This window comes from Chiloscyllium plagiosum, chromosome 17 (assembly GCF_004010195.1).
Source record: "Chiloscyllium plagiosum isolate BGI_BamShark_2017 chromosome 17, ASM401019v2, whole genome shotgun sequence".
Taxonomy (NCBI): domain Eukaryota; kingdom Metazoa; phylum Chordata; class Chondrichthyes; order Orectolobiformes; family Hemiscylliidae; genus Chiloscyllium; species Chiloscyllium plagiosum.
Window position 1 is genome coordinate 28977837 of NC_057726.1, and position 27263 is coordinate 29005099.

Consider the following 27263-nt stretch of genomic DNA (forward strand, 5'->3'; position numbering starts at 1 on the left):
TAAGCTGCAGAGTTAATCTGATGTTATGATTCTACAACAATTAGATTGAAAATGTGTTGCTGGAAACGTGCAGCAGGTGAGGCAGCATCCAAGGAACAGGAGAATCGACGTTTCGGGCATGAGCCCTTCTTCAGGAATCCAGCATCTGCAGTCCTCACTTTCTCCTACAACAATTAGGTTGTCTAGAGGCTGCCAGTTAAAGAAGTCCTGAGGGCATGGGGCTCAGGAAGGTTTCACTTGATGGGGAAGCATGTGTCGGAGGATCTGGAATGGCAGAAGGATAATGTTTTTAGTGGAGGCTGGAAGAGCAGTTCTGCTCCTCTGGCCCCCACAAAGAGAAGCTCTAATAAACACAGAGAATGCTGAAGAAATTCAGCAGGTCAAACAATATCTGTGGAGAGAAATAGAGTTACTGTTTCAAATCCAGTGTGACTCCTTTTCAGAACTAGTGTGTGCCAGATCCTACAGCATGTTAAATTTAATGCTAGTATCTGTGAAAATATTTCAGATTTTGTGTACTTTGTATTTTCTAACTCTGTCATGTGACACTTAATGTGAAGCTATGGTTGTATAGCGAGTACCTAAAAAATGATGCCTTGAACTCCTGCTTGCAACTTTTGTAGCTATGTATGAAGGTGACTTGTTAAAAAGGTAGATTCTTTCATGAATGGAAAACAAGAGGAGAAAAATAGCTTCAACTACGCAAATATGTATGAACTGGCTTCAATTAATGTTGTTGGAGGTTACTTATCTTTTATTTAAACTTAGTTTAAAGAGGGATTATGATCCTTCAGCACTTATCATTCAGTGAATGAGCTGACACTATATTATTAATTACCATTCTAGTTCCTGCTAATTGTCTTGGATTCATGCTTCAGATACAACTACAAGTCTTGGCTTGTGTAACATTTCAGCTAATGACAACCAAAAAAATGTTGATTTTCAGACTTTAAACTTTTTCTAATAAATTCTTTATATCTTCAGTCTTTACAATTTAGTATGTAAATGTAATTATTTGTGTAATTATACAAAAAAGGTTGCAAATTAAAATGCCTACAGGTAAGATCATAGATTTGTTTTGACTTTTTGTTTTGAGAAAACCCAAAACATTAACTCTGCTTTCTCTCCACACATACTGCCAGACTTTGCGGTACAGTACCTCAGTGGTTAGTACTGCTGCCTCACAGCACCAGGGATCTGGTTTCAACTCCAGCCTCAGGTGACTGTGTGGGCATTTGCATGTTCTCCCTGTGTCTGCGTGGATTTCCTCTGGGTACTCTAGTTTCATTCCACAGTACAAAGATGTGCAGGTTAGGTGGATTGGCCTCGCTAAATTGTCCATAGTATTCAGGAAAGTGTAGGTTAGGTAGATTACAGGAATATGATAGGGTGCTCTTTGGAAGGTCAGAGAGGAGTCGATGGGCCAAATGATGCCATGAACTCCTGCTTGCAACTTTTGTAGCTATGTCTGAAGGTGACTTGTTAAAAAGGTAGATTCTTTCACACTGGAGGGATTCTTTAAGAAAAATTGACCTGCTGAGTCTTCTTTCCAAGTTTCTGTTTTTGTCACAGATTTTATTTGTTGCATCCATTGTGTAATGTGTGGATTTGAGAGATGTAATGCATACTACTTCAAATATTCTATAAAGATACCTCATTGTTCCTGATATAATTTCCTGCTGTAGTTCTCTTTCTGGGTGAGAATATATATTCTTTAGCAATGTGACAAAACTCAAGAGCTGACCCAAAACTACTTCCCCTATGTTTGCAACCAAATGTGAATACATTAGGACACCCAATGTGTAACGGATGTTCAACATCATTAGGCTTTCTCAGTTCAACTTCTAAGGAAACAAATTATATTTATGTAAACAATTGAATCATCTCTGTTAAATTTCATCCTATTTGATTTACTGAGTCTTAGATCAGGGCAACTTCATTTACTAATAACCACTCTAAGTAATGACCATATTCTCAAAGTATTGAATGAGCATCTCAAGCCATTTGTTAAACTTGTATTTATATATTTTGAAAAATCAAATAATGCAGCATCCTCTGCAGAGTATCTGGGACATGTGTGAATAGGGCCTGGAACAGGGAACCTTTTTAAACATCAGATTGAATGAGAAATGCAACACCTGGACCAGCAGGTACTAGATAGAATAGTAATTTCAGTCTTAAATTAGGTACAGGAAGCAAATTACTTGCCAGCTGTGTAGACTTGCATCTGACTTGGAATCTCATGGTTCAACACCCTGTCAGGAGACACAGGATAGAATTTTGGATTATCAGTCAGGATCCCAATATCAGTGTCAAGTTGAGGTCATGACCTACATTCTGTTGGGAGCTGTTACCCAACAGTGGATTCCAATGATTCAGTCAGGTCTCTGCAAGAGGGCAGGCTCGGAGTGAAATTCAAGATAGTGGTCTCTCAAAGCTCAAGGCCCAATAGGAGACCTTCTTGTATGGAAGAATCTGCAACCTGCCATTGCAGGTGAGGGGAGGAAAGGACACCTCCACCTTGAAGTTCCCTCTCAATATTTTTAAGATGGTTTGAATTATAAAATGGCCACAATTGCTGGTCTACATTTGTGCCGAGGAAATTCTTCCTGAAGGTGGACTGAAACAGCAGCTATCACAGTTAGGAATGTCAAAGACTAAAATGGATTGATGTCCCTCTTGCCTGCTGCTAGGAAGCCACCTCCAGGCAGTGGGCCTGTTCCCAGTGCCAGGAGAAAGTGAGGTCTGCAGATGCTGGAGATCAAAGTTGAAACTTTATTGCTGGTACAGCACAGCAGGTCAGGCAGCATCCAGGGAACAGGAGATTCGACGTTTCGGGCACAGGCCCTTCTTCAGGAATGAGCAGAGAGTGTTCAGCAGGAGAAGATAAAAGGTAGGGAGGAGGGACTTGGAGGAGGGGAGTTGGAAATGTGATAGGTGGAAAGAGGTCAAGGTGAGGGTGATAGGTCGGAGTAGGGTGGAGGCGGAGAGGTCAAGAAGAAGACTGCAGGTCAGGAAGGCGGTGCCGGGCTGGAGGGATCCGGCTGAGACAATGTGGGGGGAGGGGGGATGAAGAAACTGGTGAAGTCCAAGTTCATCCCCTGTGGTTGGAGGGTTCCCAGTCGGAAGATAAGACGCTCCTCCTCCGACCGTCGGGTTGTTGTGGTTTGGCGGTGGATGAGTCCAATGACCTGCATATCCTCGGTGGAGTGGGAGGGGGTGTTGAAATGCTGTGCTACAGGTTGGTTGGGTTGGTTCGTCCGGGTGGCCCAGGGGTGCTCTCTGAATCGCTCCGCAAGTAGGCGGCGTGTCTCCCCAATATAGAGGAGGCCACACCGGCTGCAGCGGATGCAGTAGATGATGTGGGTGGAGGTGCAGGTGAATCTGTGGCGGATATGGAAGTTTCAGTCCAATGACCTGCATATCCTCGGTGGAGTGGGAGGGGGAGTTGAAATGCTGTGCTACAGGGTGGTTGGGTTGGTTCATCCGGGTGGCCCAGATGCCATGCCATGCATCTGGCACTGTTCCCAGTGCCATGCAATCCAGCAGGTGGACTGAAAAAGACCTAGTCAGCCTTTGGTAATTAAAGTTGGGATTTTACTTCCCTTATTTGACCACCAGTTGCTTGGAGGTATGTAGCCTTTCTGCCCCAATGCCTCTTCTGGGAAACTGAATGGGGACATAATGGTGCCCACAAGCCAACACAGCAGCTGGCCGCATGAACTTATGACCCTGCAGTCTCAGTCTTCATTACTTATTAGTTTCTGTATTTGACCACAATAAAATATAGGTTGAAACGCCAGTAGAATACTATCAAAGGCGCCATCTTTTGGACCAAGCATTAAACCAAGTCCCCAGCTGATCCCTCAGTTGGATTTAAAATACCAATAGCAATATTTCAAGGCGAGTAGGGGAGTTCTCTGCAACATTGCAAACCTATATTTGGAACTCAATCTTTTAAACATTGTTAAAAATGGACACATTTTACCATATTTTGGCTGTGTCAATTTTGACAAGAGAGAAATTTAGCACCTGCTTTGTTGACAAGGACCTGGACGTTCTGGTTGATGAGGTGGTGCAGAGACAAGGTGTCATTTATCCTCAAGACCAGCAGAGGGCACACTGACACTAGACCCTGCCAGCTTTGTGCAAGGTTACCACAAAAGTTGGTGCAGTCTCCATGGTGCAGAGGAACACACAAAAGAAAGTCTCTGTTGTGCCAGGGTAATTGTCACCATCTTCACTCTGCTGCCTCACACTCACTGTATTGGTGTTGCTGCATCCTCCTCCCACTAAGTCTCATGCACTACCATTATACTTTCTCTATTGCTTGCATTATCTCCTCCTCTCATTCTCACCCACTCCAACCTTCTCACAACACTAATCCTGAATGCTTTCTGCACTGCATACATATCAGGACACTTCACCACTTTTCCACCCACTTGCATCACTTCGACCCACTTTCATCTCTCTCAATCCATCTTTTTCTTTCATTCCAGGAGAAAACAGCACATAATAGGGTCAAAATGGGCCTGGGTGGTTAGTGGGTACCTGAAGGTGGGCTCATTACCTCCGGTCATGAAAGGAATCTGGCCTTTGCAGGAAAAGACTGCGACCACTCCTGTGGGAATACAGCAGCATGTCACACCAATTGAGTAAGAACCATTCTTAATTTTAGTGCAGCTCTTGTATTTATGCCACTATCAGTGTCATTTATTGCACATATCATCTAAGCTTTGATCGTGATACTTTCAGTTTTGTGTTTTGCAGGTTTCTGTGACACGTCCACTGTTTTGGCAGCTACTTGGGCCACCCGCAAAAGAGGCTCTCCTGCACCTCTCATCTTCTCATCCATACTTTACCATCTTCACCCTTACAGTTCACAAGTATCATCTCCCCTGCCTCCCAAACTGCAGTCCCCAATCCTCCCAAGTATGTTCCGCAGTCTACATTCTGCAGCAGCAGCTCCCCCAATACCTTGCCTTTATTAAATGGCAGATGGGTCTAGATTAGGTTGGCATATCTGTTTGGCATGGATGAGTTGGACTGAAGGGTCTGTTTCCGTACTGTACATCTCCACGACTCCACAGACTGACTGTCCCACCTCTGTATGTAACCTAACCAGACTGACCGAGATGAGAAGTGATAATCACAATTACCTATATAGTTAAATCCTCAGGAAATTTGAAAACATTGCATTTTGTCCCCGTCACAAATTTTAAATCCTTGTTCATCTTCTGGCCTTTTTTAGCTAACATGCCATAAGATGTGGGAGCAAAAGTAGGCCATTCAACCCATCAAGTCTGTGCTGCCTTTCGATGAGATCATGGCTGATCTGATAACCCTTAAATCCACTTATCTGCCTTTTCCCCATAATCCTTGATTTCCTTAATGATTAAAAATCTGCCTATCTCAGCCTTGAATATACTTAATGACCGAACATCAACAGCCCTGTCAGGTAAAAAAATATCCACAGATTCACCATCCTCTGAGAGAAGAAATTCTTCCTTATCTCTGTCTTAAAAGTGAGATTATGCTGTGTGGTCCTAATTCTTCCACAAGGGGAAACAGCCTTTTCGGATCCACCCTGTCAAGTCCCTTAGGAATCTTGTATGTTTCAATAAAGTCATCTCTCATTCTTCTATATTCCAATGAGTACAGGCCCCTCAATGTCTCTTTGTATGACAATCTCTCCATACCTGGTATCCCCCAAATGAACCTTCTCAATACTGCCTTTGAAGTCTTGATTGATTTGTAATTAGAAAATGTTTTTAGTTGTTATATACTAATAGCCAGCTATAATCAATTTTGATCGTCTGTTTGTTCATAACAGGGAATTTAAGGAGAGTCGGTGCATAGTGGCAATGACACCTGACGAGGTAATCTAGAAAGGAAACGTGCTCCACACAACACCTTGCACTCGAGCAAGGCAGGACTCGAACCTACAATCTTCTGACCCGAAGTCAGACGCGTTATCCATTACGCCACTGTCCTGTATTCCTGATGAAGGGCTTTTGCCTGAAACATCGGATTTTCCTGCTCCTTGGATGCTACCTGAACTGCTGTGCTTTTCTAGCACCACTTTACTCTAGAATCTGGTTTCTAGCATCTGCAGTCATTGTTTTTACCTACGTAATCTAGAAGGCGAAAGTGACGACTGCAGATGCTGGATATTAGAGCCAGGAGTGTGGTGCTGGAAAAGCGCGACAGGTTAGGCAGCATCTGAGAAGTGGGAGAATTGACGTTTTAGGCAAAATCTAGAACCCAAGCTCATGTTCTTGGAACTTGGGTTCATCTTCAGGCATGCTGTGATTTGAAGTTTTAATTTATTAAGAATTTGAAATAGAAAGCTACTTTAATAGTAACCTCATAATAATTGGCAGGTTTTTATAAAATCCCGTTGGATTCATGAATATTCTTTAGCGAAGGAAATCTGCCATGCATGTGGTTGACTTATAACTGTCACCTGGTCAGTTAGGGATAGGCAATAAAGGCCGAGCCAGCAATGTCCACATTCCATTAATTAATAAACAAAAGATTAGCATAATTTAAAATTAGTGTTGTCCAACAATTCAAGTAAGTGCATTTCTGAATGCAATACGTAAATTTATGAATTGGGAGTAAGAGTGGGTCATTCAGAGCCTTGAGTCTGCTTTGCCATCGTTGGGATCATGACTGATCTGATTGTGTGTTCAAAATCACTTTCTTGCCTATACACAACATTTAGACTGTCATTTTAGCTCCTTAATCTGATTTCCAGTGAAAATAAAAGGTTATTAGAATGTACATGATTTTGAGTGTCGCTGCTATATGCTGAATGACCTCTTTCTGTGCTGTATCTTCTTACAATTATACTTTTTCTTGTATGGAATTTGACTCAATAAAGGTTACATAATGCAAGCTAGGTTTGGCTACAATGATGTTCCCAGGAGGAGTGCTCTGAATCCCGGGAGAAACGTTCTGCAACAAACACTTTTCATGAAACATTGATTAGAAAAATAATCAATGCAATACCCAAAGAGATAGCATGCAAAGTGATTTGATTGAGGTTTTATTTACTCAGTGTAGAAGCCTCAATGACATGTGAAATACAAAGAATTCTATATTGCACTGGTTACATACAAAGGACATAAAGATACAAAAATAATACTGACAAGAAGGAGGGGAATCAAAGGACTGTCTCAAGTATCTCAGATGCACATTAAGAACCAAATGATTAAATGGTTGAATACATCACTGAGTGTAGCTCATGTTGACCAGAAAGGCTCCTGATAATTTACTCATTCACCCTGCATTTTTCACAATTAGAAGCAGACATTTAACTTAACTTTGCTAACAATGAATGTCTGTAGCATCATTTCATTGGAAGACAGCAGCAAGAAAATTAATATATATGACCACACATATCTGCACCACTGATTCATGCACAACCCATTGTTCCATCCATTTCCCCCAATTACATATGGGATGTGGAGTTGCATTGAGGGGAGCAAATCCAGCTGATTCCAGCCAGAATGGAGCCTTGCCCTTGACTATAACCTACGATGAGTTGTGGACAGGGAGACTGTGAGAACAACAGGGGTGGTTCCCAGTGCAAGTTTAGGTGACTATGTGGCTCTGATCATGGTGACTTCTTCTGGACCTGGCTGCTGGAACAGCCAGATTGCTGCCCCATCAGGCCTCGTTGAAAGGTCATAATCAGCCTCAGTAATGCTGACCTGCCTATTTAAAGTTTGTCTGAGCATAATGACTGGAGTAGATTGATCACCTCCTTGAGACTGCTTCATCATTCAATGGGGCCATGGCTGACCTATGATACAACTTTATCAACTTACCTTAGCTCCTTACTCTTTCATGTCCTTGGCTAGCAAACAAAAAACCTGTGCGAATCAAATTTGAAATTCATCTCGCATATGCTGCTTTTAGTCAAAGACAGTTTCATGTGTCTACTATCTTCTAGGTGAAGAAGAATTTTCTGGCTCTCTCCTGAGTGTCTGGCTGTCCGATTCATATCTTCTTGTTCTGGTCTCCCTCAACAGCAGTAGAAGGTTTTCTCTACCATATCACTATCCTGTGAGTCTTGGTAATTTCACCTCCCAGGAAACATAAACCTAGTTCGGCTCTTTGCTCCTCATAATTAGTTTTGGGTGAGCGTTCTTGTTGTCTGCAATTCCATTTGAACTGTCACCATCCAGGGATGAATTAAAATTGAACCCAATGGCCTCTATCCACATTTTGTGGAATGGAAAGTTCAGTTAGAATTCCCACTATCTAGTAATTTCTGCAATTATGTGTTTCTGGATACTAGCTGAAGACGTGTTCAAGCTCAGCTGTAATCATCGAAAGCATAGGCCCCAAAAATGAAAAATTGTAAAGACTACACCTGTGGAATACTGTAAGTTGTCCAGTCTGGAATTCTTGGAACAAAGTCATTTCTGGATTTCAGAAATTTATCTGTAGTTTAAAGTTTAAATTGCCTACACCAATATTACTTAGTCAGTACTTTGTCTGCTTTTCTCACAGTAACAGTAATAAAATGTAAAATCTTGTTCTGTCATCTTCTCAGCTATCAATTAGAAATTCAATTTTTTTAGGGAATTATTCAACTGATAATTGATCAAATAAGGAAACTTCTCCAGTAGAATTTAGTTTGAGTTCATGTTTATTATTGGTAAGTTGCCCAACAACAATATTTTATATTTATACTGGACCTTTAACATTACAGAATGACCCCAAGTTGCGTCACAGGAGTATTATAAAACCAAGTATGATACCAAACAACATAAGGACACTTTGGATTTGATAAGTAAAAGACAAATGTTTTAAGGAGCATCTTAAAGCAAGAATGGGAGGTAGACAGGTGTAAGGACTGAATTCTAGGACCAGGTCATTGGTCACAAATAAGAGAGTGATTCAAGTTAAGGATGTACAGGAGACCAGAAAGACTAAACATATTTCAAAGAATTTTAGGGCTGGCGGAGATTGCAGAGATAGGGAGTGAAATGGAAGGACTTGAAAACAGATATAGCTTGACCAGGACTGTTAAACTGTTAGAGTCTGTATCTCAATGGTTACGAGAGCAGGACCAGTGCAGATCAACAAGCACAGGGGTGATAGGGGAATTGGGACTTTGTGTGATTTAAGACATGGGAAATAGAGTTTTGGATTACATCGAGTTTACAGAGGGTAGAATGTGAGACCAGACAATATTTTGTAATATTTAAATCTAGAGGTAATGAAGGCTTGAATGATTAAAAGTCATAAACTAAACAGAACACTATTCCTGCAACCTAATGTGCTATAGCTGAGAAAACTGCCCTCAGAAGTCTGTGTTTGTGCAATGATTTATAACTGCAAAGATTTAATTTTTAATTCAGCATTAAACATGGAGTCAAAGTAAGTTATCAATTCTTATTTTATTGTTTTATTCTCCACTCAATAAAATGTTCTTGAAAAGTGTTTCTGCAGCTGGCCTTCATAGGACATATAGTCATAGAGGTCTGCAGCACAGAAAAAGGTCCATTAACCCATCAAGTCTTTGCGGACAAAAACAATTACCTAAATTTTCTAAATCCATTTTCCAACACTTGGCCCAAAGCTGTGACATTGCAAGTGCACATCAAAATACTTAAATGTTATGAAGGTTTCTGCCTCTACCACCCTTATAGGTAATGAGTTTCAGATTCCCACCACGCTCTGGATGAAAACACATCCCCTCAAAACCTCCTGCGTCTTTCCTTCAATCTATATCTTGTCTTCATTGAACTCCCCACCAAGGAGAAAGTTTCTTACTGCAGCTTTCCCATGGAGTATTTTCCTAATAGCTTAAAGAAAATTGGGAATATGCAATTTAAAACGCCGTGATGGGAATGATCCTGCAATTCAAAGTCACAGTGCTTTGAAGTAGCACTCTATTTACAACATCAATAATTCCTTGAATTTCTATCATTGTTTTGTGAAAAATAATGAAAAATTATACGAACTGACTGCATTTATTTGAAATATTTAACAGGAGCAGACTTGATTATCCTTCCTCTCTAACCTTCTCTCGATCATTATCTAGCCAGTAGAACAGGCAGGAGCTGTATACAATACTGACCAGTCTTAATCTATGTAGGCATGGGGGTGATATCACAAACGAGTAATTCAGAAGCCCAGGCTGATGTTTTGCCAACATAAGACGGAATCCCACTGTGGCAGCTGGTGGAATTTAAATTCAATTTAAAAAATAAGGGATTGAAAACTAATTACAGTAAGGGTGAACTTGACAACTATCATTGATTGTTGTAAATCCCATCTGGTTCAGTAATGTCCTTTGTGAATGGAAATGCACCATCAGTACTACACTCTCAACTCTAATCTCTAGCATCTGCAATCGTCACTTTCACCTACCATCCCTATCTGGTCTAGCTTACATGTGTGCACTCTGTGTAAGGCCATTCTGTTCAGAGTAATTAGGAACTGGCAAAAAATACTGGCTTGCCAGCAATGCCTATATCCCATGAAATAATGAAAAAGAAGTGAAAGAGGGGGAAAGAGGTTAACTGGATGGTTCCGCCAAAGATCCATCCAGCACTGCTTCTACATGGTATAAACTTACTTCTCCTCAGTTGTAAATCAGACCCTTAAGCATAATTGAATTTGGGAAAATTATAAGTGATAAAAATTAATTCAATAGATAAGTGAAGTCTAGTCTTCCTGTCATAATTTTCCACAAGTCCTATATACATACAGTGTTGGTTAGCTCAGTTGGCTGGATAATTGGTTTTTAATGATGCCGAGGCCAAAAAATCCACGAAGACCTCCTGCCTTGCCTGAGGTGGAGTGACCCTCAAGCTAAACTATCAGTCATCTCTCTCTCTCTCTGTGTAATGAGAGAACAGCCTCAGAGAACAGACCTTATACATACATACATATATTGCCTCTGTGACCAGTTAGTACTTGCATCCTAAATCAAATTTTCAGGGTTTTTTTATTCATTCACAGGATGGGGGTGGTGCTGGCTGGGCTAGCCATTGTTACCCATCTCTAATTGCCCAGAGGGCAGTTAAAAGTCACATGTGGACCAGATCAGGTAAAGTTGGCAGTTTCCTTCCCTAAAGTACATTAGTGAACCAGATGGGTATTCTGATAATTGACAATGGATTCGTGTTCACCATTACACTTAGCTCCAGAATAAACCCTATGACAAACTACAAACAGAAAAGGCAAGAATGGTTACTCTTTATTAGGGATATTGATGATGGTCATGGGTTGTTGGTGGGATGGGAATCCTGCATTCTTTCCAATTGAGATCAATTAAAATAACAACATAAGAACCGCCAAGTGCTGAATTTTAAGAAGCACAGGTCACAGGTAAAGGGGAACTGAGCACTTGGTGAGGGACAGTTAACTGAGTTCTGTCTGCAGTTCTGGAAGTCTCTGATTTTGGTAATTTACTGACCCCCATCCTCCTTGCACCTATTTCTCCCTAATCAACCTGTAAGGGATGTAACTACACATCTCTGGAACACGTGGGACTTGAAGCTGGGCCTTCAGTCCAGGGGTAAGGACACCACCATTACATCAAAACCTACCCGCACCACCCCTCTTCGTAACGCTTAGGACCTGTCTAATTATCATTAGTAGAGGATTGACAAGTATTTTTAAACAGAATACGCAACTATCTTTCATTGAATCTGGGTTGAATATTAAACAATGTTGAACTGAACTGTCAAACCAGCAGTCAACAAACAGCTTGTCCACCAGCGACCCCCACCGGCAGCCCGCCGACACAGATGGCCTGCCCCGCACAAACATGGCGCAGGCTCGTAGCAGACGTTGTTGTTGTTGTTGTTGTTGCAGTGCGCAACATCCACTTTCTTCCCCCAGCTCTGCCATTGCGCTCTCACCCTAAAAGGGGCCGGGGACAATCCCAAATATCTCATTCGCCAATGTGCGCAGTGACGTTCGCGACATGTTATGGTGGTGTCGCCATTCTGATTGGTTAACTGCCGTTACCACGGGAGATGGCCGTTTCGCTGTTTGGCGGATCATTTACCTGCTGCGACGTTCCGGCCAATCAGCGCGGAGTGGTGGTGGGGCATGTGCGTGGTGTGAGAGGAGGCCGGTGGCGGCGGCAGCAGGTTAACGGTTGTTGTTGGTCTCGGGCGATGGATGAGGGAAGCAGGATGTGGATGGTGACTTGCACGGCCCCTGTCAACATCGCTGTCATCAAATACTGTGAGTATTGACACTGAAACCAGCAACAGATTCAAAATCCCGCTCTTTATTCTGTTGTGCCGGGATTGGTAACTACCGAGTAGAAAGTGAGGACTGTAGATGCTGGAGATCAGAGCTGAAAATGTGTTGCTGGAAAAGCGCAGCAGGTCAGGCAGCATCCAAGGAGCAGGAGAATCGACGTTCCTGAAGAAGGGCTTATGCCCGAAACGTCAATTCTCCTGCTCCTTGGATGCTGCCTGACTTGCTGCGCATTTCCAGCAACACATTTTCAGCTTTGGTAACTACCGAGTATGCAAGTAAACTCGGAAAGAGCTAGTACCACCGCGATGGACTGAGTAGCCTTTTCCCGTGACTCCATCAACAAACACATCGACCTGGACCCAATATACCAACCGCTACAGCGGACAGCTGAAACTGACAACCGGAAGCGGCAGGGACAGACCACTATAAACACCGGAGGAAACATCAAAGAAGTGCTTCGCAGGAGGCTCCCAAGCACTGATGATGTCGCCTAGCCAGGGGACGAAACGTTTGCAACAAAAACTTCCAGCTCGGTGAACAGAACCACAACAGTTTATAACCTGCTAGCACCGCACAGTCTGTCCGTCTGCCGGGAATGTAAACTAGGCAGACCACTGAGATTAGCTTTGCATTGGGGGTAGACACCTGATGACAAATAGGGCCTTACCACTGTTCTACAAGACTCTTCTCATTTCAACTGATTTAACATGAACTTTTTTTAACATTTACTTTGCTTAATTTTTAATGTTAATGAAAAACGGGTGGGCAATCATTATCCTTTCAAACAATATTCTCTCCATCACACGGTCATAACCTCAATGCAAATGCTGTGGAACAGGGATGTGGGATTGTCATTTCATCATTGCATATTGCTTCTGGCAGAGGTTAGAAAGAGTTTCTTTTCAAGCCATTTTCTCTGGATGAGCTGATTCAGGAGTTCAAAGTAAAATTGGAAGTGACATCTTAACCAGTTGAATTGTATTGTGGGGCTAAAATTACCCGTAGTGTTAGGTGTAGAGGAATGGGTCTGGGTAGGTTGCTCTTCGGAGTGTCGGTGTGGACCTGTTGGGCCGAAGGGCCTGTTTTCATACTAAATAATCTAAAACTTGATCAGTGAGGACTGGTGATGGTGTACAACAGTATGCTTCTTGATGTTACCATTGCAAATCCATGAGGAAAGGTTTCTCTCACCCACAAGCAGAAGGGAGAGGGAGAGGAAATCGGGAATTGTATTTATTTTCTTGATGATTATTGTTGCTGTTCCGGGTGATTCTGAAGTACTGGATTGTTTTGGAAAAGAAGAATAAGATCTTTTGATGGTGGTTGTGGACCAAAAAAAACTAGTGAGGGATGGCCACTTGTCCTTGTCGTAGAGTCACAGAGATGTATAGCATGGACAGACCAGATATCCTAGATTAATCTAGTCCCATTTGCCAGCACTTGGTCGATATCCCTCTAAACCCTTCCTATTCATATACCCATCCAGGGTCCTTCTAAATATTGTAATTGTACCAGCCTCCTTCACTTCCTCTGGCAGCTCATTCCATACTCTCACCACCCTTTACATGAAAAAGTTACCCTTTAGGTCCCTTTTAAATCTTTCCCCTCTCACCCTAAACCTATGTTCTCTTGTTCTGGACTTCCCTCAACTCAGGTAAAAGATTTTGTCTATTTACCCTACCTCATGATTTTCTAAACCTCTGTAAGGTCACCCCTCAGCTTCCAACGCTCCAGGAAAAATGGCCCCAGTCTATTCAGCCTCTCCCTCTAGCTCAAACCCTCCAACCCTGGCAACATCCTATAAATTTTATCTGAAGCCTTTCAAGTTTCACTTCCTTCCTATAGGAGGGAGACCAGAATTGCATACAAGATTCCAAAAGTAGCCTAACCAATGTCCTGTACAGCCACAGCATGACCTCCCAATTCATTTTCTCAATGCTCTGACCAATAAAGGAAAGCATATTAAACACTTTCTTCACTATCCTATCTACTTGTGACTCCATTTTCAAGGAACTATGAACCTGCACTCCAAGGTCTCCATGTTCACTAACACTGCCCAACATCTTACCATTAAGTATATAAATGCTGCCCTCATTTACCTTTCTAAAATGCAACACCTCTCATTTATCTAAATTAAACTCCATTTGCCACTCCACAGCCGCTTTGCCCATCTGATCAAGAGCACTTCGAACTCTGAGGTAACCTTCTTCCCTACACTTCCAATTTTGATATCATCTGCAAACTTACTAATTGTACTTTCTATGTTCACATCTAAATCATTTGTACAAATGATTTATATAAATACAGGGAGGTTTAATTCTGCACCCCATTGTTCACACTGGAGTGAATGTGAAGATTTTAGCCTGACAAGCATCAAAAGTGCAGGTAAGGTTGGTGTAGCTACTGGTGGGTTACAAGGTGTTATGGTGGTTGGACATCATAAGACTTGGTAGATAGGAGTTTGAAGGTTCTGTTGGATGTGTCACGAGGAATAGATTTCTTTCCAGTAAACATGGGCGAAAGTGGTTTTGTACAGGGGGTAAGGGCTGTGGATGATGGGAACAGGAATGGTCAGAAATGGCCTCTGAAATAATGGGCATCAACAAATTTAAGATCGAAGGGTCTGGCTTAAAATGTGTTAAGAATATTTTTACGGAGGAAAAGCAGTGAATCTACTCAGGTGAGAAGGAAATGGGAAAATATGAGGGTGCAGAACATAGCAAAAGTTACAAAACAGACTGGTAGAAGTGTGATTCAGGCCACACCACTGCTGTGATAACTGGGCATTTCATGTGGAAGACTATATAGTCAGCACATCATTGCAATCATCCCTGTTAAACTTCCGGATGAGAAGAGTTTTAGTGACAAGTAAATGGGCATTCTGAAGAGATTGTTAGATGACATCTAGCAGAGCCCAAGGGGATGTTAATAATGGGATAACTGGAACCAGAGCAGGTTGATGAGGTCAACCCCAAGAGTCATTATAGGGTGAGGTGGAGGCCACTGCTACTAACGGCATTTGGTTTGCTGCCAAATACTGCTGCCTCATTCAGTTGATCAGAAAATACCAAGACAGGCACAAATGATAACAATGAGTTGAGATAGTATTGAAAATATATACCCACACTATTCATTCAAATTAAAATTAAATTGTCTGAAAAATTGAAATTGGTGAAAGGAACTTCAGATAGCAGGAAAGACTTAATATTATCAGATCTAAAGAGAATTTAAGCTATTCTACTTCTTTTGCTTAGGGGGAAAACGAGATGAAGAGCTGATTTTGCCAATTAATTCCTCTCTCAGTGTAACGCTACATCAAGATCAGGTAAGGTTTCAGACGCTAAAGATTTTAAAAGATTAAGGGTAGGGTTGATGTTCAAACGTGAATCGCATTCGTGTTCTGGGTTTGCTCTTTGCTTTACTCTCTAGTTAAAGAAATCCACAGATGGCCTAATGACTACTGGTGCTACGTGGAGTGTTTCTCAGTTTTATATAAAGCAGTTTGATCCCTGGCCTGAGATGACTGACAATAACCAAGGCATTAATTGAAGTGGTCTCATCCCCTACGCAAGAGGAGGGGCCAGTCAGACAGGGTTGCTTTCGTGTTAATTATCTAATAGTACTCACTGGAATGTGAATCTGTCTGTTAATGATTTGGTCCTTCTACACCTCTACCGAAAGGCTCCTGCCTTCAGTGGAGGGGAAACTTTAATAGCATTTCAACAAAACACATTGTCTGGAGTGGTGCAGAAAGTAATACTGCAGCCTGATGAAGCATATGGAATTGATAGCTGTACATTAGAAGTAGACTGTATCTTCAGTGATCTCACATCACATGAGACAGGGACCTGAAGGAAGAAGGTTCCAGTGAAACCCCACTGTGCTATTTTTCGGCATATAATTTAATGCTTAATGTTTGCCCTTGTTTGATGTTAAGTCTTCAATCTTGCTTCAGATTTGCTAAATGGTGTCAGAAGTCTGAGAGTTGTTCCCTCATCAATGTTGAAAAAGGCAGAAAAACTGGAAAACCATCTAACCTGACAAATCGCACATCAGAAATCATCTATGGTAGTACTTGAGGTAACTTAGTGAAACCAGGGTCTAATGACAAGTCACTAAATGTGTACGTGATTATTGGGAGGTCATCATTCCTCTGCCGAGGGACCTAAATCATGTGGAATTCCTCGACCATACTGCATACTGTACAACTTAATATTGGCAATTCGACTGATGCCATATTACCTTCGGACTATCAGCTGGATAATATTCAAGTATTATGATAGATGGCTGCACGGGCATTCTGAGAAGATAGGGTCTATTAGAAAACTTCCAATTATGGAGAGGGTGGTTGTCATAATTGGGGAAGAAAAGTTAGTCTAGGACTCCCAGGACTTTGCAACAAAATCTGATTGGGTGCCAGCTAAGAGTTGAGAGTCAGGATGCCCCATAGTGCCTGCAACAGAGTTGTGCAGGAAGGCAGTAGCCACCATTGCTGCTTGCTGCGTTGTCAGGGCAGAGCCTTGCTGGTACCCAGCTGATCCAGCTATCAATGCTGAGCATTATTTGCGCTGTCTGAAAGGCCATTTTTAGATTATTTGCTAAAGCACTAGAAGAAAACATACATCTGCCAGAGAGAAAAAAAATAAAATCACAATTGCAACTGTCCATGAAGTAGGCAAAACTAAAGAGCAAGATGTACTCTTAGGAGTTCTGTATTGACGAGATGGTTTTGGGTATGCAGATGCCATGGCAAGAAATTTATATTTAAATTGAATTCAACAGCAGGCTTTATCAGTTATTTCAGAATGATTACTATCAACAAAGCATAAATTTCTCTAATCGTCATCAATTCAACTTTAAGGTGCAGAAACTATCTCAATCCAAGTGAGGAAGGATGAGAGGTATAGTTCAGTAAAGGAAGGAATGAGATCACCATTTTCTTTGATTGTAGCCAGTCACCGTAAGACATGACAGGGTCAAGTTTACCAGTAAATTCCCCTTAAAGGTCGAAACAAAGAATCTAAAGATATATAAATTTGCAGATGACACCAAAATTGGAGGTGTTGCGCACAGCGAAGAAGGTTACCTCAGATTACAATGGAATCTTGATCAGATGGCCAATGGGCTGAGAAGTGGCAGATGGGAGTTTATTTAGATAAATATGGGGTGCTGCATTTTGGGAAAGCAAATCTTAGCAGGACTTAGGTGCTTAATGGTAAGATCCTAGGGAGTGCTGCTGAACATAGAGACCTTGGGGTGCAGGTTCATAGCTCCTTGAAAGTGGAGTCGCAGGTAGATAAGTTAGTAAAGAAGACGTTAGGTATGCTTTCCTTTATTGATCAGTGTATTGAGTGCAGCAGTTGGGAGGTCATGTTGCAGCTGTACAGGACATTGGTGAGGCCACTGTTGGAATATTGCGTGCAGTTCTGGTCTCCTTCCTATCGGAAATATGTTGTGAAACTTGAAAGGTTTCAAAAAAGATTTACAAGCATGCTGCCAGTGTTGGAGGATTTGAGAAAAAGGGAGAGGTTGAATCGGCTGGGGCTGTTTTCCCTGGAGCATCAGAGGCTGTGGAGTCACCTTATAAAGGTTTATAAAATCATGAGGGGCATGGATAGGGTAAATAGACAAAGTCTTTTGCCTGGGGTGGAGGAGTGGAGGGCATAGGTTGATGGTGAGAGGGGAAAAATATAAAAGAGACCTAAGGGGCAACGTTTCCACGCAGAGGGTGGTGCACGTATGGAATGAGCTGCCAGAGGAAGTGGTGGAGGCTGCTACAATTGCAACATTTTAAAAGGCATCTGGATGGGTATATGAATAGGAAGAGTTTGGAGGGATATGGGCCACGTGCTGGCAGGTGGGACTAGTTTGGGTTGCAATATCTGGTTGGCATGGACGAGTTGGACCGAAAGGTCGGTTTCCATGTTCTGCATCTCTATGACTCAATGACTCTATTATGCTGGTTTAATTTTCCTCAAATCAATTTGATAGAATAATCAATCGCATTTTACGGGTGGATTTTCAACAAATTGTACCTTAACTTAAACCTTATAAAGGTTTATAAAATCATGAGGGGCATGGATAGGGTAAATAGACAAAGTCTTTTGCCTGGGGTGGAGGAGTGGAGGGCATAGGCTTAGGGTGAGAGGGGAAAAATATAAAAGAGACCTAAGGGGCAACGTTTCCACGCAGAGGGTGGTGCATGTATGGAATGAGCTGCCAGAGGAAGTGGTGGAGACTGCTACAATTGCAACATTTTAAAAGGCATCTGGATGGGTATATGAATAGGAAGAGTTTGGAGGGATATGGGCCACGTGCTGGCAGGTGGGACTGGTTTGGGTTGCAATATCTGGTTGGCATGGACGAGTTGGACCGAAAGGTCGGTTTCCATGTTGTGCATCTCTATGACTCAATGACTCTATTATGCTGGTTTAATTTTCCTCAAATCAATTTGATAGAATAATCAAACGCATTTTATGGGTGGATTTTCAACAAATTGTACCTTAACTTAAAGTAGAATTGTCATGTTGTAATTATCTTTGATATTCTACAATAAAGTATTCATTATCATGTAATTTAGAAACGATTCTTAGAAGAAATATTTGTAAGCAAGTATGAAAGAATTGTGGATTCCAAATCTTGAAAGACCCACATTTAGCCAGTCTGTAGATTCCGAGCACCATTGAGAGCTTCATATTGAGCTGAATCCTGATGACAGTGTTCAAGAGGACTTCTCCAAGCTTCATCTTTATTCTGTTCACAGTGCAGTCTTATCTTCTGCAGAAGTTCCTGAGATCTCATTGTTTGCAGCAGAGTAGCCTCAAGTTGAAGTAAATAATACTACTGGTATTATTCCTTCTGTAGGAGTCCGAGGGACGGTTTCCTTTCTTCTCCCCTACAGCTGTTTTCGATGTTCCTTGTTCTACTTTGTCTATCAGATTCATCCTTGGATAAGGTGTTGAATAATTCTTTTGCTGTCATAGTAGCTGCAGGTGGTACAGCTGTGAAGTCCTTTATAGCAGTTGAACTTGGTTCATTCCCTCAAGCTGGTGTTTTGACCTTCCCCAGCATCCTAAACAGAAAAAGAGAATGAGAATTCCAGTTCAATGTCTTCATCGACATGGGAGTTGTCATGTTTTGGGTCTGGAGCTTTGTCTCTTGAATCAATCCTGATGTTCAGGTCATTGTAAGTGTCTCAATCCAGGTAATAGCTGTTGACATCCCACTCCATTGATATGTTTGCTTTTCAAAGAGGCGATGGTGGAAAATATGCCTCTGACTTGCACAAAATGAGCTGAGGACACTGGTGATTGACACATTTGATGAAAGGTGGAATGTTGGAGTAGGGTGGAAATGTAAATACTTCACAACATTAACAGTTGTGGGTAGGGTGGACTGGGGAAGAGCTGTAGTATTGTAAGGTTGACAGCTACATTCAGCTGGCTAGACTGCATCATCAGTGATGTCAGATTGCATGAGACAGAGAGAAAGGTCCAGTGAAGTTACACTCTGCCATGTTTCTGTGTTTATTTTAATAGTTATAAATTATGTTAATAGTTGTACGATTATGATGTATAGTGCTCTTCTGTATACAATCCCTAGAATATGCTTCTCATATTCCTACATTTTCCAGTTACTGGGCCATCAGTGACGAAATTCAGTTTGATTACTTACAGCTTCTCACCTGTGAATGTATAAACACAAACATTTAATGCAAAGTAAAATAATGCTTAAAGATAAAAACATGATGGGATGTTCTTTCTTGGAGCTCTACATATTTCTGTGAAGGAGTAAAATCTGTCTTTGATATTCAGAATTTTAAAAAGCACTTAGCAGAAATCAATAATATGTGAACGGGAAAAATACACTATTGTCACTTTAATGAAAAAAATAGTTTAATAGAATTTGTTCTCTAGCTCAGGGTCAGCATTAGGCAGTTTCATGCCATGTTGGTATGGCTTGATGTAATGTTGAATTCCTTCCCGTGTTAGGTTCTTTACTGAGGTTTCGCACACAAGATGCAATTCACACACACCAACCTCTGAAAGCGGTTAAAGTTTATTAAAGTTTGTACAAGCTAGGTGACCCATTTTCACCCCTGTCGCAGGTGTGCGAGCTTTAGTCAGTGAGGCCCTGAACTAAGAAAACACATCCCCTTTATTCAGGTCATTTGGACGTGCGCACAGATACTCTGGCCACTCCTTCACACTAACATGCCACTCAAGACAATCCGCAGTTACTCTGTCACAAGTTACCCCACGTACAATGGTAGGATGAGATCATCCTCGGGGATAATGCAAATGCTAATGCCCTAATCCTGGGAAATCGTTATGCAGACAGTTTTCTGACTCAGTGATTCCCCAAGACAATGCAGGTGCTGCATACCTCTGGCCAGAAAGCATTCCTGAATGAAAGATTGAATGATAGTTTAACTTGCCAATAGCAGGGGAGTGGTTGCAAATGACTGTCAAAATGAAGTGTGAAATACAATGGATGGTCATCCCTGTTCTTTCATGATTGTCGTCCTCATCCAAGAATATTAAAGAGTTAAACTGCACTATTACATTAATGTCCATAGAGATATTCCCACTTAATCTTTTAACATTACACTCCGGCTGATTATTTCCTAGCAAAGGCTGAAACTTCATCTCAGCTTAATAGTTTAATATTTCACTTCCATCACTATCTTGTCAGTGGTGTTTGGTAGTGAGTTGATGCAGTGATGTGCTTTGGTTGAATGGGAACGGTATTTGGGCTAGTCAGATGTGATCGTTTCAGAATATCATCAGAAATTTAAACGTCTATCCTCTGTTTAAGCATTGGCACATGCAGCCAAGTACCATATTTTAAATCACTCCTGCAGACGAAAATAGCTATTTGGAGAAAAGTGAAGACAGAGTTTGTGATTGATTTTTTTTTCTCTCTCCCATGTTCACCTATTAGGTGCTGTTAAAATTTGTGCTAGTTTTTTTTTATTCTATGGGATGTGACAGAGGAAGAAAAGGTAACATTTGTTGCCCATAAACTGATTGCCTTTCGGGATGGCTGACAAAGTCAATTAAGAGTCAACCACATTGCTATGCATTTGATGTCACATGTAGGCCAGACCAGGTAAGGATGGTAGATTCAAAACAGACAGAAGTTGTTGGAAAAGTTCAGCAGATCTGGCATCTTGTACAAAGTTTTGGGTCCAGCAATCCTTCTTCAGGGAATTCTGAGGAAGGGTCACTGGACTCAAAACGTTAACTTTGATTTCTCTTCACATATGTTGCCAGACCTGCTCAGCTTTTCTAAGGACTTCTGTTTTTGTTTCTAATTTATAACATCCGTAGTTCTTTTGTTTTTTTTTAGTGTGGTAGGTTTCCTTCACTAAGGACCATTAGTTAACCTTATGGGCCTTTTAGTTATATGTCACTATTAGTCTAGTTTTTAATTCCAGATTTAATTGAATTCTTATTTCGCCCATTGCCATGGAGAAATGTGAATCCATATCTCCAGAACACAGGTGTTCAGAGTCCCAATCCAGTGACATTGCTACAATGCCACCATCCCAGTTTCCCTCCCCCATTTCTTGCAACATGGGAGTGACAATTGGAAAATATCTAATCAGCTGTAAAGCACATTGGCATATCCTGAGGAATGCAAGATTTTATGAATTTGTCTTTTTCTTTTAACCAAAGAATGGGAACAATAAAACACTTTGAGGGGATGTTGATCAGTAAGTTAAAGTAATTTCTTGTTACAGTATTAGAGATTTACGAAAAAGGAATAAGAATAGGCCATTTAGGCCTTTGAGCTTGCTCTGCCATTTGATAACATGATGGCTGATCTGATTTAACTTCAATTTAACATTTCTGCATATCCCTGATAATCTTTCAGTCCCTTGATAATCAAGGTTAAAGGTTCTGTATCTACAGCCTTTTGAACAAGACACTCAACCTTGTGAGAGAAAACATTAATGGTGATGAATTCCTATATGAATCATCTGAACCTCCTCTGAGAGGTACCCAGTATTACAACTGCCAGTCTTCAACCATCGATTCATTCCTTGTGATGTCAAGAAATAGCTGAAGACACTGGAAAGATGTGAGCCCTGACAACATTCTGGAAATTGTACTGAAGATGTACTTCAGCCTTCATGGCTCCCAAGCGGTTTCAGAACTAAGACACTAGCTTCTATCACAACAATGTGAAAAATTGCGCAGGTACATGGGACAAATCCAAATCTGTCCAATTACTGCCTCATCAGTAAAGTGATGGAAGATGTCAACAACAGTACTATCGAGCAGCAGCTGCTTGGCAACAGTCTGCTCGGTGTTGCTCAGTTTGGGCTTTGTTAGGACCACTCATTGCCTGACCTCATTATTGCCTTGATTCAAACAAGGGCCAAAAGAGCTAAATTCTTGAAGTGAGAGACACTGCCCTTGACATTAAGGCTGTGTTTGAGTGAATGTGGCATTGAGGAGCCTTAGCAATACTGGAGTCAATAGAGTCTGGTAAAACTCTGGTCAGAGTCATATCTGGGACAAAGGAAGATGTCTGTGGTCATTAGAGGTCAGTGGTCTCAGATTCAGGACACATCTGCAGGCATTTCTCAGGGTGATGTCCAAGGCTGAGCCATCTTCAGCTGCTTCAACATTGACCTCATATAGTCTATCATAAGGTCAGAAGTGAGGAGATTTGCTGCTGATTGTACAGTATTCAGCACTGTTTGCAACACCTTTTGTGTACTGAAGCAGTCCATAGCTAAATGCAGCAGGACCTGGACAATATCCAGGCTTAGAATGAAAAGTCGCAAGTAACATTTGCAAGGAACACAAACGCCAGGCTATGACTATCTCCAACAAGAGCAAATCTAGCCATCAAAGTTGTCATCACTGAATTCCCCCACTATCCACATCATCAGATTATTATTGACCAGAAACTGAACTGGACCAACCTTATAAATACCATGTCTATAAGAGCAAGTCAGAGGCTTGAATGCTACAACAGGTAACTCGCCTCCTGACTCCCCAAAGTCTATTATAGAGTCATAGAGATGTACAGCATGGAAACAGACCCTTCGGTCCAACCTGTCCATGCCGACCAGATATCCCAACCCAATCCAATCCCAACCCAATCCCACCTGCCAGCATCTGGCCCATATCCCTCTAAACCCTTCCTATTCATATACCCATCCAAATGCCTCTTAAATGTTGCAATTGTACCAGCCTCCACCTAGCTCAAATCCTCCAACCCTGGCAACATCCTTGTAAATCTTTTCTGAACCCTTTCAAGTTTCACAACATCTTTCCGATAGGAAGGAGACCAGAATTGCATGTAATATTCCAACAGTTCACTATCTATAAGGTACGAGGTAGGAGTTTAAGTGGCTGAGGAAGTGAATAATTACTTTGTGTCAGTCTTCAGTGGAAGACATGATTCCTATTCCAAAATTGGAGAGTGATGGGGCAGGGCTGAGTATGGTGGCCATCACCAAGGAGAAGGTGTTAGAAAAACTGAAGGACTTGAAGGTGAATAAATCACCTGGACCAGATGGACCAGAGTTCTAAAGGAGCTAGCTGAAGAGACATTGGAGTCATTCGTGTTGATTTTTCAGGAATGGCTAGAACCAGGTAGGGTTCCAGAGGACTGGAAAATTGCTAACTTGACACCCCTGTTTAAAAAGGGAGTTAAGCAAAAGAAAACTTATAGACTAATTAGCCTAACCTTGGTCATGGGTAAGATCCTGAAATCCATCGTGAAAGATTAGATTTCTTAATATTTGGAAGTGTATGGTAAATTAGGGCAAGATCAGCATGGTTTCATCCGGAGGTCATGCCTGACAAATCTAGATTTCTTTTGAGGAAGTAATGAACAGATTAGACTAAGTGCCAACAGATGTTATCTACCTAGACTTCAAGAAGGCCTTTGACAAGGTGCTGCACATGAGGCTGCTGACAAGATAAGGGCCCATGGTGTTAGAGGCAAGGTGCTAGCATGGATAGAGCTTGGCTATCTTGCAGAAAGCAGAGAGTGGGGATAAAAGGGTCCTTCTCAGGATGGCAGCAGGTGACAAGCAATGTTCTGCAAGGCTCCGTGTTGGGACCACAACTTTTCACTTTATACGTTAATGAAGTAAATGAAGGAACTGAGGGAATTCTGGCTAAGTTTGCAGATGGCACAAAGATAGGTGGAGGGACATGTAGTATTGAGGCGGCAGGGAGTCTGCAGAAGGATTTGTCCACTCAACCTGTCCAAAGAAGTGGTAAATGGAGTACAATGTGGGAAAGTGAGGTCATGTAGTTTGGTAGGAAGAATAAAGGCATGGATTATTTTATAAATGGGGAGAAAATTCAGAAATCTGATGTGCAAAGAGACTTGGGAGTTTTAGTCCAGGGGTGCCTCAAGGTTAACTTGCAGATTGGGTCAGTAGTTAGGAAGGCAAATGCAATGATGGTATTTATTTTGAGAGGACTTGAATCCAAAAGCAAGGATGTACTTCTGAGGCTGTATAAGGCTCTGATCAGATCACATTTGGAGTATTGTGCATAGTTTTAGTCCTCATACCTCAGGAAGGATGTACTGGCCCTGTGATTTCTGAGGAGGTTCATGAGAATAGCTCCAGCTTAACATGAGGAACACTTCAGGATGCTGGGTTTATGCTCGATGGAGTTTAGAAGGATGAGGGGAGATCTAATTGAAATATACAGAATACTGAATGGCCTGGACAGAGTGGATGTTGGGAAGATGTTTCCATTAGTAGGAGAGATTAGGACCAGGGCATAGCTTTAGAGAAAAGGGAAGATCTTTTAGAATGGAGATAAGGAGAAACTTCCTCAGCCAAAGAGTGGTGAATTTGTGGAATTCACTTCCACAGAAGGCTGTGGAGGTCAGGTCACTGAGTATATTTTAAGCCTGAGAGTATCAAGGTTTTTGGGGGAAAAAGCAGGAGAAAAGGGTTGAGAAACTTACCAGAGCTGAAAATGTGTTGCTGGAAAAGCGCAGCAGGTCAGGCAGCATCCAGGGAACAGGAGAATCGACGTTTCGGGCATAAGCCCTTCTTCAGGAATGGCTGAGAAACTTACCAGCCATGATTGAATGGCAAAGCAGACTCTCTGGGCTGAATGGCCTAATTTCTGCTCCTATGACTTTATGGTCTAATGGAATTCTTCCCACTTGCCTGGTTTGAGTGCAGCTTCAAAAACACACAAGACAAAGCAGCCCACTTCACTGGTACCATATTCGCAAACTTTCAGGCACTCCACCACTGATGCTCAACAGTGATGTAGAAATTCACGAAAGTTTCTTAAACAGCACCTTTCAGTCCCATGACACTACTATCTCGAAGGGCGAGGACAGCAGATACATGGGGAACTTGACCACCTGCAAATTTCCCTCTAAGTCGTCCTGAGTTGGAAATACTGTTCCTTCAGTGTTACTAGGTCAAAATCCTGGAATTCCCTCCTCAAAAGTATTGAGTCTACCTACAGCAACTGGATTATAATGCTTCAAAAAGGCAGCTCACTGCCCAACCTTAATTGCCCTGGAAAAGATGGTAATGAATGACGGCCCAGTCAGTGATGGCCACATCACATGAATGAATGAACAAAAAAAAATTGAACTCATTATTCCTAAAGCTAACTGCATTAAGAAAGGTGTTATGTAATCCAACTGGCATTCAAGTGCTGAGTTTTACATGACCTTTTTTTGTATAATTTCAGTTAAAGAGTACAACTACAGTAGCTGCAAGTCGGGATTTTAAGGAGGACAGAATATGGCTAAATGGAAAAGAGGAAAACATCAACCACCCAAGACTGCAGACGTGCTTACGAGAAAGTGGGTATCAATTAGGCATTCTGCGTAATGTTTCTGAAAACGACGCTGTACCAGTGGAAAAAGTTCTGTTGGAGTCTGATCTATGTTAGGGATTCATTTAATTGTGTAGTAATGCAGACTTGTTGATTTGGTATTAACCAGGTGTGTTAGTCCAAGAAGCTGTCAAAACATGCAATCTTTGGAGGACGTGGATGATGTTTTATGGCTGAGAGAGCCATATGGAATCCTGCTGTAATATCAAATTATTAAATATTCTAGTATTCCCATTACAGCTGGGAATAAGAATCCATCCGTTTATGAATTTGTAAATTTAATTGTAATTTTTAAAGTCTTTATCAGATGGGGTTTATAATAGACAAAGCACTGGACTAATAGAGTATAAAACCTTGCTGTACAAATGAGGAAGAATTTGACACTCCACTCATCAGTTTTTACATTTGGAATACGTTCCCCTTGAGGTACTGTACATATCATAAACCATAAATGTTCATCAAATTAGTCTAATGAAATATTTGTCATTTTAAAGCCTTTATATCTCAGACTGTAATTGTGATAAACTCACCATTTCATTGAATCCTGATGGTTTACTTTGCCCCTCTTCATCCCAATGTTTGCAGGGATGTCTTCAGCTTCTAAATCTCATGACCTGGAATTCAAAGCTTAAAACCCTCTATACCTGCAGCATCCCTTCCTTTAAAATCCTAGAAGCAGATCTACTGCCCCCTGTTCATACTTTTCCTCTGTCCATGAGCCTACGTTTTCCATCATCCCATATTGATTACCTCAAGGCCTGGGTTACAATCCTGGGACTCCAGAACCTGTCTTCCTGGCAGCAACCGTGGCCTTCCCAGTGAATCTGCTGAGCGTGGGAGCTGTGGCCTCTGCTGGCAGCTTGGTAGTCAAGACCTAGGGTTTTGATTCCAGATTAAGGCTCACCACTGCCTGATTAGTTTGTGGTTTGGCAGACCTTCATGTGCAAAGGCAGCAAAGGTCTTTGACAGGCTGTCCAATGGGCAAATCATACCCCAATTTCTCATCAAAATACAGTCTGTATGATTTACATATAATCAGAAAATACAGCAATATTTGTTTTCCCCCTGTGTTCCTACATTTCATAGTGATTATGCTTCAAAAATACTTCATGGCCGTAAAATGGCTTGGGACATCCTTTGGTCATTGGAACATGCTGTAAGAATGCGTGT

General features: G+C 41.6%; 1 protein-coding gene across 11 annotated transcripts in view; it reads left to right on the forward strand.

Moving 5' to 3' along the window:
• The first annotated feature begins 12044 nt into the window (after nt 1-12044).
• mvda (mevalonate (diphospho) decarboxylase a) overlaps nt 12045-27263 on the forward strand; it is a 44815-nt gene continuing 29596 nt past the window's right edge. For 3 of the 11 annotated variants that reach the window (XM_043706761.1, XM_043706760.1, XM_043706762.1), the window contains exons 1-3: nt 12046-12222; nt 15498-15568; nt 25947-26061. In XM_043706761.1, coding sequence (XP_043562696.1) covers nt 12153-12222; nt 15498-15568; nt 25947-26061 — 256 coding nt within the window. In that variant the 5' untranslated portion in view covers nt 12046-12152. Of the gene's footprint in view, nt 12223-15497; nt 15569-25946; nt 26062-27263 lie in introns of all 11 variants that reach the window. The other 8 variants (XM_043706756.1, XM_043706759.1, XM_043706754.1 and 5 more) reach the window with 6 other exon arrangements.